The sequence below is a fragment of the Chironomus tepperi genome, unplaced genomic scaffold (assembly GCF_022539635.2).
Source record: "Chironomus tepperi strain 1889 unplaced genomic scaffold, CSIRO-AGI_Ctep_v1 contig_445, whole genome shotgun sequence".
NCBI lineage: Eukaryota > Metazoa > Arthropoda > Insecta > Diptera > Chironomidae > Chironomus > Chironomus tepperi.
Window position 1 is genome coordinate 2,066,345 of NW_027226567.1, and position 16,316 is coordinate 2,082,660.

Below are 16,316 nucleotides of genomic sequence, written 5' to 3' on the forward strand. Positions count from 1 at the left end.
TATCGGGGTTCTTAGACTGTGGGAAAGTATTTATATATTTCTGGAATATTCTACGTGCCATTCATGCATGTCAATAACTTTTTGATTTTTTTTTGCAATTTTGTTAAGCACTAATTTTAATTGATTGACGTAAGTGTGACGTTTGAGGTTTTCGGTAATTTATTAGACATGAAACAGGAAGCCACAGCTGATAAAAAATAAATTAGTCAAAATTCTGGAAGTTTATCGGAAAATTAAAAGTAAAAATAATTTTTTTCAAGGCGATAAAAAGGGAAAGCGAAAAAGAAGTATCAGGAGCTATATCCTTATGTGCCTGTATGTGTAGCATTCACACAAATGACTTGCGTAAAGAGAATCTCCCGAAAAAAAAAGAAATTTGTGTACAAAGCAGTTTTTTCTTATTTGGGAAATTGAAAAGGGAAACGAAAAAGCTGCTCTTTATGGTCTTTTTTTTTTCGTCGAGCTGCTCTTCATCCCGTTTATCGATTTTTCTTCTTGTTCCTCTCTCATTCTCTTTTTCGGTGTTGCTTCATAACAATCATCATCATCGTCATGAAATTTTTATCGTCCACCACCCTCCTGTAAATATAAAAACATTAATGACGGTATAAACGCATGCAATGCATCAATTTATATCAAAGTACACTACAAATGTGAGGGTGACACATTGAGAATCATCGCTGATAAAAATGTGTTGAAGTAGAACCTCAAAAATTTTTATTTCATTCATATAAAAATGCGGCGTTGCCAACTTTCCCACTATTATTATCTTCTTAGTCGGGAATTTGCGCGCTCACTTGAATATATATAAAAATCAGATGGGTGTAAAGTAAAAAAAAAGTTTTATTTAAAAAAATTGCATAGTAAGAAGAAAGTTCTTGTTTTTTTCGTCTGCCAAGTTCTTCTTATCCTCTATGCCATGTGTTTTTATGAATCAGTAGCTTTTCATTGTAGAAATTTAAAAAAAAAGATGACATGTCTGGTGTTTTTTAGGTCTGAATTATGATATTTGAGAAAGTATTATGTTAATGCATGGGAAAATGATAAGGAACATTGTTTGATAAAAGGCATAGTCATGACTGTTAAAGGTTCTGCTGTTGTATTACAGTGTTTTGGGAAGTCTGTTATTGAAATATTCAAACTATTACTTATTTATATGGAAATCCCCAGGATTTCATCATAAGATTCATTACGTATAAGCATTTCACTTCCAATTAATCAAAAAATAAGTAAAGTTAAGTCCCACTCATGTTTTATCATCATAATATCGTCATTGAAAGAGTACAGCTCAATAATAAATTATTCTCAATAGCAATCAAGCCATAAACTTAAGGTCAATAGAAATGAAAGGATACAAGTAACTCTCAGGATTAATTGTGTCATTTTTCATTTACTTTAATAACCTTGTGTTCCACATCTAAGTATCCCCGATCTCTCACTTTATGTATTAAAATTCACAATCGCATGTCATTAAGTTAGCACTCTTTCTATTCTACTGTTGCATTGTAAATGACGTACTCTATAAATACCCTTGACATGCTTACAACTTTAAAATATATATATCTTCTCTCGCTCTTTTTTCCTTTTATTATGTTCACTCATTTTCATTAGTTTTAAAGCTAACTTTATATGCAAATAAAATGCAACAACTTTATGCCGTTATGTTGGCGTGCCTTATGTACTTTAATGAGAGAATGTTGTAAAATAAAGAAATTAAAAATTTAAATATTGAAAGTTTAATGCACAAACTCGGTTACATTAATTAAACTGATAACCATTCTAAATCGTGTGTAGCTTGTTAGTTATCAGAGATGCTTCTTAGTCATATAGCTGTTTTTTGTGCAATTTGAAGGAATGGCTTAGTCTTTGAGTGGTGAGTCACTTAACATGATTTAGCAATATGTTTCTAAGCAATGGATTGCTATAGACTAGCAACTTTATTTTGATTCATAGAAATTTTGAGTAATTATGACTAAACTTATGTGTTGAGATTTTCGGAAAGAATCATTACAAACCGGAAGGGCACAATGAGTTTTCTAGGATACCGCTAAGTCGCCGTTCTGACGGTAAACAAGAAGTTGCCGTGATGGCATCATGAAGGCTGATTTTAACTCGTCTTTCGCTGCTCTAGGGATTGATAAGTCGCGATAAACGCGAAGTTACTCAGCCGAAACCATGAAACCTAGTTTTGACTCATTTTTAAGGCGAATAGTGGGCTTGGGAAATCCATTATTTAGTACTATTCTATGAATCGTCCTACTGTAGCACCTAAAAACCAAAAAAAATCCCAAAAACAAAAAGAAAGTCAATTATTCAAACCTGAATGTTTGCTTAAATTCTTTTCCAATTCTGCTATAAAAAGATCTTCCACAGAGTATCGAGAGAAAATAAAGTTGGATAGGTCATGGAACACTCGCAATTGTTTTTAACTTAACAAATTTTTGTTAAACAATTCACAGGCACTATTATCCGCATATATTGAATTAATGAATGACCAAATGACGTAATTTTTTGAGACCGTCTTAAAGCTGATAAAAGAAGAAAAGAAAAATTTCTTCTCGCTTGTTTTGTTGTTTTTTAGCTGAACAGAATTAAGGTCAATCTAGCAACGTGTTTGTGTTTTTCATGCTTTTCACGTTGCTCTTCTTTCCTCGATGTTTGAGAAAATTTGCTCCAATTTCTTTTTTTAAAATTAGCACTCGGTCAATTCTGTTTTAATTGCTAACAAAAAAACAAATAAATTTTCAATGACAAATAACTCAACAAGTGAACTAGATTGTTGGTTCTATGCTGCATATCTTGATACAAATTTTCAATTTATGTTAAATATTTCTGTTCAAACAAAGAGGGGAAGTCATTTACTGTGCATGCCTTCAGTTGCACCTTAATTCTTGTCTTATTTTTTCGGAATTTTTATTTATGCATGTGCTTAATTCCAAGAACCATAAAATAATATTTTAAAGAAAGGTCGTAAAAACTACCTTTTATTGCTTGTTTACTTTTTTCTTGGAATTGCTGGCTGTTAAATTTATGACTTATTAAAATTGGTCATTGCATGAGCCTGGCTAATTTAACGGAGCTTTAATAAGTGATGGGTTTATGTCTTCCGTCGTCTTAATTTGTCTTAATGCATCGTGATTGCTGCTTTATGATTATGAAGTCTTTGGATTAAAGTCTACATGAGTGTTAATTATATATTTAAGGGGTTACGGAAGGATAAATTGCTTCTAAAATTGTCTGAGCCTTCTTTAATTGACATCTGAGCTTGATGTCGACTCGGATTTTGTATGAAAAAGTTGGCCCAAGTTGGCTCGACTCTATATAAAATTCGAGTAGGCTTCTAGAGTAAACTAGAGACTAGAGCCGACTTCATATGAAATTCAATTCAACTTACAGCACTGATTGACACCACTATGACTATCCATAATTTAAATTAAGTCCAATTACGTTCCATTTTTTATTTTTAATGAAATTTTGAGTGTTATTTAATTTTAAATTGAATGATTTATTTTTGGAACCCATATAAATGCCAAAAACCTGCTGTGATTCAACAATTTCTACTGATTTAAATGATTGCATTTTGTGGATTTCACCATTCGAGCAGTTTTGATTCATTCAACAAATTAAAAATTAAAATTCATGAAAAGCTTCCGGAATGCAATCAAGGATGAAGCTGTAAATGTGATGTCATTGATTGTAGAGCTCGAAGATGACATGAATTGACTTTTTCATACAAAATCTGAGTCGACTCGGGTTGACTTTTTCATACAAAATCCAAATTGCCTTTAAGCTCTGATTCCTTCCAAAACAGTTACATGAACTGCATATATCACCCACAAATATAAACAAATAACTTCTCACCCATTTATTCTTGTTAAGACTCAATGAGCGTGAAGTGAAAATTTCACTTTTTCATCATAATTACTACATTAAGGGAAAGGTCATGTAAATGTGAAATTAATGAATGACAAGTAAGGGATGTAATATAACACATTATAAAATATAATAAAATTGCATATTTTAATTAACCTTTCGTGCTCAATTTTGAATGATTCAATCTACGTAACACGATCTTAGTTACTTCCTTTTTTAAATTTTTCCCTCAAAAAGTGTTTATGCAAATTGAGAAAATTTATGTAAAATTGCGAAAATTTGTAAGCTTAAAAAAATTATTCAGCACGCAATAGACATCAAATAAAAAAAAAAATTATAGCTTTTAAGTCCATTAAATTACACTTTTCCGAACGATTGCATTAATTAGCTGTGCCTTAATGTGGAAAATTTATGACTTGCACTTTAATCGTTTAGTCGTTGACATGCAGCATGAGGAAGAAAAGGTGATCGTCTTTAAATGTATAACACTAAACCTGTTTCCCCGACTGCCTTTAATGTCGCAATGGAAATAAAGAAGTTATTGAAGGTAGAAAAACCACCTGATAATTAATGTTCTGATCGGATCACACACAAAAAAAGACACAACAACAACAACGAATCGACACAGAAAAGAGAGGAAGAGAGTTCAATGAATTTCACGGGGCAAATGGAATCTTGTGTCTATCGTAAAAAATTGAATAAATTCCTTTTCAGTACTCCCGCCAAACAACAAACTGTCTTCGATTCGTTCAATCGCCCCAATGTGTATTTATCTTTTATTCCTTTCATAATTGTATAATTTATGACGATCATCAGGAACTGCTGTTATTATTATCATCAATTTCTTTGGTTTTAGCTCAATTTTATTGAAGATATGCAGTTGGCTGCAGTTTGATTACCTTTTTGGGGTGTGTGCTGAACAAATGCTTGTGGAGTCATTATTATCATTGAGTCAGCAGCTTTTTTGCTTCTTAATTGATTCAAGGGATGGAATTGAAGGAAGTGCTCTTTAATGGGATTATTTGAATGGACAGTCTTTGTCTTAAGGGTCTCAGCTGCTTCACTTACTTCGCTGGTCGTGCAGATCAATTGTGATCCATGGCTTTTCTCAGATGGAGCCTTAAGCTGGTTCTATCGCTGACTTCCATCTAGCAATTTCCAATACCAAGTACAATAACTGCCTTCTTCCAAGAGCTCTTTGTATGTGTCCAAGTTCCTTAAGGGTTAATCACTTATAATGAGTTGCACTTACAAGATAAGACACGACCTATAAAATCCCTCTGGACCCAAAAGTCATTCGAATTGCTTGAATCTAGAACAGCCTTTTTGCAACATTATACCGACCTAAATGCCACCAATTCAGCAGACCTCAATCACCCAATTTATCAAAAATTCACAATCACTCAACATTATTAATATCTTTTGTTCCTCATTCTGCCAATATCGACAGACAGTTGTTCCACAACTAAAAGAAGAAAATGACAAAACATACAAGAACTTTTTACTTATTTATGTTGGACATAAATTAATATTAAAGAAAAAAAGAGGAACATCTTTTTTTGTTCAAGTCGATTTTGAAGGGGGGCAGGTGACGAATGAATTGGTAGTCGAACATGATGTCGATCACGTATTAACAATTTCCAAAAAGTATACTTATAAAAAAAAATAATGTCTTAAAGATGAGCCGTAGAGAGACGTGAAGAAAGCGCAATGTGTACAAACATACATACATACAGTCTGTCTTGTTCCTTAAAAAAATAAGTAACAAAGAGCGAACGAAAGAAATGCACAAAAAAAAGGGAGACAGATGTTGAAGGAACCTATGTACTCTTATTTTTTTGTTAATCTATCAGACATGGCTTAAGAATAAGAATAAGAGATGAAATACAATAAGTAGAGAAAATTCTTGAAGACGGTCACAGCAACAATAACAAAAACTGCTTCAATTATTCTCTTTTTTTGACGAAACTTATAAAGGTATCAGTTTGTTGCCAGTTTTTTTTGCATGCATTCGGCATGCTGTTGCTCTATAAAAATTGTAAATATTGACCACATGTATACGTGCATAAGAAGAGAGTAAAAAAACAATAAGAGAGAGAAATACAAAACAATATCAATCGTCGTAACCAGAGCATAAACTTGAATTAAATTCAATGACCATAAATGGATGATTATTGAATCCATAACACAAAAAAATCTGAAACTTGTTCTTACGATTGTTTACTGCTGTCATCAAGTTGTTTAAAAATCAATCTCTGAATATATATTTAAAGAGTGACCAACTAATGTTCACGTATAGTCGATGATGATGAAGAAAAATTTGTGAAACAACTGTTATTTTTATTTCTTCTTCGAAACATCACCTGAATTTAGTCATCTGAGAGAAGAAGTAAAGAATTGGAGTCTTTAAAGTATAACGAAGTAAATAAAGAAGTGGAAGAATGGGAGATGAAAAATGGTCGATTGCAGTACAAAAGAGCTGCTGTCGTTGGTTATAATTGATGTATCTTGTATTTTTACGGATGAATTTTTATCACTATGATCTTAGTAATCTTTGAACTTTCAAAAATCTGAGATACACAAGGCTTTAATGTAATTTTTTGAGGAAATACGACTTATATGTTCTAATTTGAGTCTTCTATGTGCAGCCATGACTGTCTAATAATTAAATTAAGGTAGATTTTCAATATTCACTATTTGAATGACGAAATTTAACCTAAAAACTTGTAAACAACAAAGAGTGCTTTGCAACTAAAAATCAATTAAAAATTCAAAAATTCTTCAGCCGTTAAATCACAATTTAAATATCCTCAGCCAAATTCACAAGACATAATGCACTTTATGTGCGAGAAACTACATGAAAGAGTAAACAAGAATAATACAGTCAATGTAAGAAGCTCATTCAACTTCACCGTCCATTAACCTTGAGGAAACTTCTTTAAATAGAATCATAAACAAATGAAAAATGGATTCAATCTGCACATTTTAATGCTGTTGACTCGGTTTTTTTACGTAGGCTGAAAGTCTTAGTGCATTCAAATTTGTTTATTTATTATTTATGCATATATGCTGTTTTTCTTACCTACATGTGTCCTTACCATAAAATCTTATTTACACGTTTATGTGACCTTTTATGACTACTGGTGAAATTGTTTGTTTTTATTGCTGTTTATGCTGAACTTCCGAGAAGAAAATTGATACTTTTTATGTACTGATGTTTTAAAGAAACCTTAGAAAATTGAATTATCACGAGAGAGTATGTGTCCAATTTGTACGAAGGCTGACGAATGGATGATTGTTGTCACATTAAGACATGCACAAAATTTTATTTTTTTTGAAGGCAGAACAAAAATTTCTAAAACTTCCTTTTTTTTGTTTATTTTCATTTTAGGGCTATTCGAGCATTCCAGGAGCTACTTTATGTGTGTCCGGATTTTTTACGCGCCAATGAGGCTCATCTAAGACTTGGTTTTATGTTTAAAGTTGTTGGCGACTACGACAGAGCAATAAAGCATTATCAAATCGCATTAATCGATCAACGAACAAATTGTAGTTTTTCACCATTAGAAAGTAAAGTTAATCCTGTTCCTGATTGTTATATTCACTAGATCTAATGTCAATCTCTATTTATTTACAGTAAAATTTCACATCGCACATTTGTATGAAGTGCAAAATAACTTTAAGAAGGCAAAAGAGGGCTACGAGCAATTATTGGGCGATAAACAGTTAACACAACAATTAAAAGCGGATGTTTGTAGACAATTAGGATGGATGCTTCATTGTGTTGAGTCATTAGGAGAGAAACGACCACGTGAAACAATTGCCATTCATTGCTTACAAAAATCCATTGAATCAGATCCAAAATCAGGACAATCATTATATTTATTAGGACGTTGTTTTGCTGGCATCAGTAAAGTTCATGATGCTTTTATAGCCTATCGTAACTCCGTTGAGAAGAGCGAAGGTAATGCAGACACTTGGTGCTCCATCGGAGTACTTTATCAGCAACAAAATCAGCCTATGGATGCATTGCAGGCCTATATATGTGCCGTGCAATTAGATAAAAGTCATTCAGCAGCTTGGACTAATTTGGGAATCTTATACGAATCTTGCGGTCAACCGCGTGACGCTTTTGCATGTTATTTGAATGCAACGAAAGGAGATAATAATTTAAAGGAAATACAGAACATACAACTTACGACGAGTCCAAACTCGAAGCCACAAAGTTTAACGCAGAGAATAAAATTTCTGCAACAGAATTTGGCACACGCTCCTATGCCATCAATTACTTCTAAACGACGCCAGTTACCTTCAATAGAGGAGGCCTGGAATTTACCAATAAGTAACGAGATGAGTTCTCGACAGCAACAGAATCAAAAGGCTAAAGTAAGTCTAACTGATTTTTATTTGAAATACTTATTTTGTGGCAGTAGACTCAGTTTTTGAGCAAATATTTAGGTCTACTGCTGAATGATAGAGCTACAGTAAAATTTGTTTGACTGTATTTGTGCTTTACAACCTATCATACAGTAGAGATTTGTAGGATTATAATTTTAATAATTTAGTGCTATTAATTAGTTTTAATAATTAAAGAGGGTAAGAATCTATTTCTAATCGCCATATCTTCAACAATAATTATCAATTTACGTAAATTAAGTTGAATTTTCATGAAAAATGCCAATTTCGGCTTTTTCACATTTTTCATGAGCACGTTTTTTACAATTTTACTTTTTGGTCCATTTTTCAATAAGAAGCTCAATCTTTATAAATGAAAAGTACTTTAACTGCTTCTTAGCAAGCTTATTTTGCATTTGCGATATTTATCAGGAAACATTAATTAATTTACTGGATCTTTTGAAACATCCAGCTTTCTTGGTCTTTAAAATAAATACTTTCTGGAACTTTGCTTTTTAAGCATTTTAAAACATATGTCGATAATTTAACTAATTTCTTATATTTCTGATTTACAGACAAATGCAGCACCACCGCCGTATCCTCAGCAAGGAAGTGCTATTCCAGCAAAACGATTCAAACATGGAGAGGAACAGCCACAAACAATTACAAGACCACCATTCTACCTTACACAACAGCAATTACAGATGCTTCAAGTAAGAATTTTGTAGCTATATATGCATGCACATGGGTTAACCTAAATTTTTATTGTCTGTATTTTAGGTTCTACAACAAACACCGAATCTTACACCACAGCAACAAAATGTTTTGCAACAGTTGACACATCAATTTAAATTGATGCAACAGCATCAGCAGCAATTGAGATTACAACAAGCGCAACTTCGAGCTGGAAATACTAGAGGTCAACAGCCACCAACACCAAATCAGCCATTTCCACCACAGAATCAAACAACCTTCCCTCCACAACAAGCGATTGGAAATCGAACGCCTCAATCAGGAACTACTGCACAAACAGGGTTTATGAATGATGGAAGTTTTTCGCCTGCTACTGGACATTCTCAACCTGGCATGCCATTTAAATCGGCTGGTGGATTTCAACAACAACAGATATCATCCACGACTAGTAGTCAAGATTTAAGTAAGTTTATTTGCATTATTTATTGTTAAAGTATATCCAGCATTCGTTAGTGACTGAATTTTAAATATCCGTAGTTTATTCACTTCCATAATGTTGGGACAGTAAAGTCTTGTTACTTTGCTTGAAGTTTCAGCACAGTCAATCTTGTGCTGAATCTGTAGAAAGTCTCAAACACTCAAAATCTTTATATTTAAGCCAAATTGTCCATTTTCTCGTGATATTAATTAAGAACTTTTTAATCCTTCAGGTGTAAGTGATCAGGAACTTCAAGCACTTCTTTCTCAGCGTGATCTCACCACAACATTCGCTGAGAATATCTTGAAGCAGATTGAAAATGAAGAGCCAATAGATTCAAAGACAAAATTACATGAAACACTTAATGTAGATGCTATGAACAATAATAATACAAATACCCCCAATATAACTGCTAATAGTCTACGAAGCATCAAATCACCAACGATAAAATGTGAGGCGACCTCAACGTCAACTCAAGCATTATTGAGTAAACATGAAATTAAATCTGAACCGGTTGTGAAAATTGAAAAATTAGTCGAGTTTGACAATAAGGTTGAATTCACAAATAAAATGTCAGCTAAAGAAATTTGTGAGGCAGTGAAGTAAGTATTGATTAAGCACTTGACATCTTAACAAATATTTACATTTAATTTTATCTTACTCTATTCTCTATTAGAAACATGGATAACAGTGACTGTCCTTCAATATGTTCGGTTTTATCACCTGACTTACCGCCGCCCACTCCACCTGAAAATCCAGCAAAATATCGTATGACACGTGATCAATTACAGCCACCAACACCATCAGTATTTTTAGAGAATAAGAAACATGCATTCAGTCCACAACTTCAAGAGTTCTGCTTAAAACATCCAATCGCTGTTGTTAGACAAATGGCATCAGCTTTAAAATTAGGTAAGTGAACTCATCAGAATCATTCTATCCATATCCACTTAATGATTTTGTTAGCTATAGCATGCAATGTCAATATTATGTTGGAAAACAAATTAAGGCAAAGAAAATCCGGCTTTGCTTTAATTAAAATTTAAATATTGGCACACGATGAATTTACAATTATGCTCTCTGACGACTCGACTGCTATGAGTCATTCAGAGCTATCCTTTTTGTAACATTCGTAATCAATTTTTAAATTAATTACATTTTGAAGGCTTATCACCTTGCTTTGAACATTCTTAACATGATTTTCTTCTTAATCTATTAGATTTGGGATTATTCTCAACAAAGTCACTTGTCGAAACAGCACCAGAACAATCGTGTGAGGTGAGGACACAGATAAGTCAATCAGCTGATGAGAATTGGGATCCACAACATAAAGAGAAAGTCTGGCCATGTTCATCGCATCGTTCACATACAACAATAGCTAAATATGCAACTTATCAAGCATCAACTTTCCAGGAAAGTTTAAAGGTTAATGTTAAATCGAATTTTATTAAGGATTGTCGTAGTTTCCCCTTTTTGAATATTGAATATTTAGTCTTTTAAATTACCGATGATGATATAACAAAATATTAACTTTCGTTCTACTGAAAATGACAATCATGTAGAGAAATTTTGCGTATCTGAGCTTAAATCTTAGTTTTCGTGACTTTTCTTGATATTAAGATATGTGATTTAATAAGTTTATTTTTATTTTATTCTTTACAGGAGGAACGTGATAAAAATTCAGGAATTAGTACTGTTCCAAATTCCGATTCAGATTCCAAAGATTCTTTCACGAGTGGCGCCAATGGAAAGAAGGCACGAAAAGTGAAAAATGGCTTTAAAATGTTAAAGTAAGTTTTCTAAATGACAAAAACGTGACTTTAATGATTAATATTGGACTTCTATTGAAAAATATGGCTATTTAAAGGGAATATACTAGATTTAGAATGGATTGTTTAAGTTATTTGCTATTTGTACACAATGAAGAGCTTTAAAGCCCATTGAACTTGTTCTTTGTCGGCTTTATTGTGAATATGATGACAAAAACCAAATTAATAGACAGAATAGACATGAGGTTCTTATTAGAATTGTCAATCTAGTTTACCTTTGAAGCCATCCAGGCAGTTTTTTAATTTTTATTGTTGTATATTTTCAATTTAACAACATGATCAACGAAAATTGCTAGATAAATTTAGCTGGGTTTCGCTAACACCACTTGTCAATAAAGCCATTGAGTGGAGTTTGATAGTAACCTACGTTACATTTTCACTTCTTATTCCTTTCTTTACCTAATATAGTTATTTTCACAATTTATTAATCAATTAATTTCTTTCATAACAGATTCGGAACGAATGTCGATTTATCAGACGAACGTAAGTGGCGTGCACAGTTGAATGAATTGCAAAAACTTCCACCATTTGCTCGTGTTGCATCAGCTGCAAATATGCTTTCGCATGTTGGCCATATGATTCTTGGCATGAATACCGTACAGCTCTACATGAAAGTGCCAAATGCAAGAACGCCTGGACATCAGGAAAATAATAATTTTTGCTCAATTAACATTAATATTGGACCTGGAGATTGTGAATGGTTCGGAACGGCAGATGCTTATTGGGGTGAAATTCAAGCTTTGTGTGAGAAGCACAGCACCAATTATTTGCATGGAAGTTGGTGGCCATCTTTAGAAGATTTATATGCTGCAAATATTCCGGTTTATCGATTTACTCAACGTCCAGGCGATCTTGTATGGGTTAATGCTGGGTAAGTGACATGTTCATGCTTAATATACTTGATTCTTTTTCCGTGATGTTTTAAACTTTTAACTTTCGTTCTTCTGAATTAATTCATTGAAAGATAACTTTTAAGTTACTGATTTCATATTTCTATAAGCAGAATATCAATTCTTTAAGATTCAAGGATTTTAATTAACTTTTTGTTTATTTTACAGATGCGTACATTGGGTACAAGCGATTGGCTGGTGCAATAATATTGCATGGAATGTCGGTCCATTAACAGCTCGTCAATATGAATTGGCTATTGTTCGATATGAATGGAATAAATTTGAGAGCTATAAATCAATAGTTCCAATGATTCATCTTAGTTGGAATTTAGCAAGAAATATAAAAGTATCCGATCCAAAGATGTACGATTTAATAAAGTAAGTTTGTCATAGCTCTAAAATATTTTATGAATATTAATAATGAATTTTGTCTCTTTGTTTAGGAATTGTTTGTTACAAACTCTTCGCCATACGGTTCAGATTTTGGAGCATGTTAAGCAGAAAGGAATTGAAGTTAAATTCCATGGACGTGCTAAGAATGAAGCATCACACTATTGTGGAGTTTGTGAGGTAAAAAAAGGAATACAATAATAAATATGACAAAAAGATTTATAATATTTCATTTAATTCACAGGTCGAAGTATTCAATATTCTATTCATCCGAGAACAAGAGAAGCGTCACGTCGTACATTGTATGGGCTGTGCCCGTAAACAATCGCCATCATTGCAAGGATTTGTTTGTCTCGAAGAATATAAATTAGCTGAATTAATGCTGGTTTATGATTCATTTGTTCTTCATAAGCCACCACCCCAACCAATGTTTCTTCCACCACCTCAACAAATCCCAACATCTCAATCAATACCAGTTCCATCTGTTGTATCGTAAGCTAATTATAATCTAGATTCTAAGAATGTAGAGAAGAAAAACAAAATAAATCTGTAAAATGAGAATGAGAACAATTTTTAAAGTAAAGAGGACCACGAATGACATTTTTTTTAAATCAAGAATTTGAAGAATACAAGAATTAATAGAAGGAAATTTGAATACCTCACGACGAATAAATGAAAAAATGCCGCAGGAAAAACACAATTTAGATGAAAATTTCAAAAAGTTTATTATTAAACAATCATACCATTTATGACATGTGTTCATTACAATTTTACACACAATTTCTGAGTTACTTCCATCCTTAAAATTCTCAATATTTAAATGTTAAGCTAAAAAATCGTCATAAGTAGCAAAAATCAAGCTGAATGCCGAACTGTTTGTGTAAGAGTTCATGCAAGTAATGTGAATGGAGAATGTTTATTGAATTGTGAAAGATGCTGAAGAAGTTACAAGTCTGGCACGTTGTCAAAAGCGGGTTTAATAAGTAATTACTGGAATTAAAGAAGATATTGCAAGATTTATCAAGAATTTAAAATCAAACGACGTCTTAATAATCCAGTAAGTAGTATATGACTATGTCTACATATGGACTTGTTATTTACACATCTATACTTAGCCCGAACTCATTGTCTGTGTCTAGACCTTATTAAATCTGAACTCTACAAGCTCTTATCACTTAATAATTGAGCGTAAGCCACAAAACCGACTTATAGCATAGCTGAACATCATTCATACTTGAATAATCTTCCTCAAGATCCCTCTCTGCATGAACTCGTATGCAAATATTTAAGCTGAACAACAGTTAACAGAAAAAAAAGTTTATTTTTCAATTTCGAATATAAAAAATAGTTTCTAATTTATTCTACAAATTCAAAATACAGTAAACGGTACGGAGATAATTGACATAAGGCAAATGAATGCAATAGATTGAGAAAAAATAAATTACATTTAGGATAAACTTTTTCTACCGCCAATAAAAAAATACATATACATATGAATTAATAACTCAATAGCCTTTTTAACAATGATGAATATGAATTTTTGTACTGGGTGCCTCAGCGTTTAACACATAAAAAGCTCATTTTTACAATTTTTCATATTTAAAATGGATGAAAATTGATAAAAACATTTTTGACAGTGAGAAGTAAAATGAAATTTATTGAAGTTTTTATTGTAAACTTAAATAGAGTTTGACCATAAAAATTGCCCTAAATTTACTAATAAAATCGATTCCTTAATATCGTCGATATTCGACGCAAATAAATGAAAAACGTGGAAATCCTTTTACATAATAAAAATTATATATGCTGTAAATAAATAGCTGAGTTGGCAAACTCGAATGACTTTTTTTCTTTTAGTTTTTTGCAATAAATCCACCGTCCGCAAGTGATTGACACTTGCAAACAGCCAACTCTGTAGACTAAAAGTGAAGTAAATCCACCGGTAAAATCTTTAGTCTCATTCGATAAAATACCCAAGAATTCACACGATTTATATAAATATTTGTATAAAATAACAATTATCTTTGGATCTCATTATTAATTGGTCTCCATTCATAATTTATGGTTTTTATTGCAAATCTTAGTTATGCTCATTATTTTAAGCATAATAATTAAAAAAATTCAAGTTATTTTTTGGAGACTGTACACATTAATGGATAAAAATGCATAGTAAACCACAACCATAATACAATTTACATAATAATTGACTTTTTGTAGATGTTAAATTAGGCAATTGGCATTAAGAGATAAAAAATTTGTTAATTGAATATGAGGAATTACACATGCATAAGATGTATAAATGTATTAATTTATTAATGTATGATGAAATTTTTTTTAATTTCTTCGATTTCTTTGCGGACTCGCTAAACTGTTCATGCCAACAATAGTGTGATTTTCTACAACAACTCAATTGTTGAAGATCATGCGACGCAAATGAATTAAACAAAAATATAAATTCACAATGGTGCTGACTACTTTTATTTCATACATTTAGTTCGTTAAGTTCTAAGATATGCTTTCATTTCATGGCTGGAATGGGATTTTTGGATGTAGTTTAGATTTGTGGTTGGATCTACTCAAGATCCCCCCTACAAAAATCCTACCTACATCCAAGATCTCATTTTTTTTGCTCAGTGGTGAGCAATTTATGTGTCGTGACACACTGTTGTAAGGTTGACGTGTGTCGTGCCACAAAGAAGACTCCTCACCACTGCTTTAATTACTTTCGTGCGATTAAATTAACATTTTTTGGAACTGGAAAGGAATTTCTAAAAGGCTACATAAAATTTTGTCAAAATTCTCTTTTCACTCTAAAAGTCATCCTCAATTTTAAGAGGAAGGCATGAAAAAAATAAATCAAATAAAACGCGACGAATACCAAATTTTCTTTAAGTTAATTTATTTAAATAAGTGAATAATACTGAAAAAGAATTAAATAAATAAAAATTAGGTGGATAAAGAAGAAGAGTAGGGAATGATGGATAGATAATATTTTACGAAAAGGTTACTTTAGTGTTGATTTAAATCTGACGTTGTTGACGCAAGACTGCATAAGACAGTGTTGTCGAAATGAACCGCATGACATGTGGCTAACCACATAGGTGTGCCATGACACATAAGAGTTTGGACAACACTGCCATAAGAGGCAGACACTAAATTGTTGTTGAAAAGAGTCAGACTATCGAAATTTCGAGTACGGAAGGCAATTCCTTTTGTCTCCTTTTAACATCTTCCTGAATTAAAAATATAATATTTTGACATTCAACAACAATGCCTCAAAGCAACACTAAAATGGCCCTAATAATTTAATTGAGATGTGTATAAGAATGAGGAAATACAATATTAATTGTACAAGAAGTAAAGATTACGAGAATGGACAATAATTTGTCTATTGTACTTATTTGAAAAGAATATCAGATATATGCTTACGGCTGACATTTGTGTGTACTCATCAGAGATTGACATATGGTAGATCAGCAAACAAAAAAAAATATGGAAACTAATCGTAAATTACTAATTGGCTTATAAAAAAATTTTAAATGTATAATGAATGATGAAATCTCTCTATTTCTGTCTCAATCATCTACTTCTATACTTTAATAAATTGAAGAGTATCATAAAAAAATTTACTAAAATTCGACAATTTAAAATTATGGAAATTGATTTGTAGGAAAATTGAATGCAAAAAAAAAGAAAATAACCAGTTTTTCACTGCCAAGATTAAAAATTGTAAAAAGAAAACAAAAACATGATGAAATTCTTTCGACT

At 32.0% G+C, this 16,316-nt stretch overlaps 1 protein-coding gene across 4 annotated transcripts in view; it reads left to right on the plus strand.

The window, feature by feature from the left end:
* Utx (Utx histone demethylase) overlaps nucleotides 1-13,109 on the plus strand; it is a 32,783-nt gene extending 19,674 nt beyond the window's left edge. For 2 of the 4 annotated variants that reach the window (XM_070650105.1, XM_070650107.1), the window contains 12 exons: nucleotides 7,265-7,443; nucleotides 7,511-8,259; nucleotides 8,844-8,981; nucleotides 9,049-9,424; nucleotides 9,672-10,041; nucleotides 10,116-10,351; nucleotides 10,659-10,864; nucleotides 11,102-11,229; nucleotides 11,720-12,139; nucleotides 12,327-12,536; nucleotides 12,602-12,728; nucleotides 12,793-13,109. In XM_070650105.1, coding sequence (XP_070506206.1) covers nucleotides 7,265-7,443; nucleotides 7,511-8,259; nucleotides 8,844-8,981; nucleotides 9,049-9,424; nucleotides 9,672-10,041; nucleotides 10,116-10,351; nucleotides 10,659-10,864; nucleotides 11,102-11,229; nucleotides 11,720-12,139; nucleotides 12,327-12,536; nucleotides 12,602-12,728; nucleotides 12,793-13,044 — 3,391 coding nt within the window. In that variant the 3' untranslated portion in view covers nucleotides 13,045-13,109. Of the gene's footprint in view, nucleotides 1-7,264; nucleotides 7,444-7,510; nucleotides 8,260-8,843; nucleotides 8,982-9,048; nucleotides 9,425-9,671; nucleotides 10,042-10,115; nucleotides 10,352-10,658; nucleotides 10,865-11,098; nucleotides 11,230-11,719; nucleotides 12,140-12,326; nucleotides 12,537-12,601; nucleotides 12,729-12,792 lie in introns of all 4 variants that reach the window. The other 2 variants (XM_070650106.1, XM_070650109.1) reach the window with 2 other exon arrangements.
* Nucleotides 13,110-16,316: the final 3,207 nt, after the last annotated feature.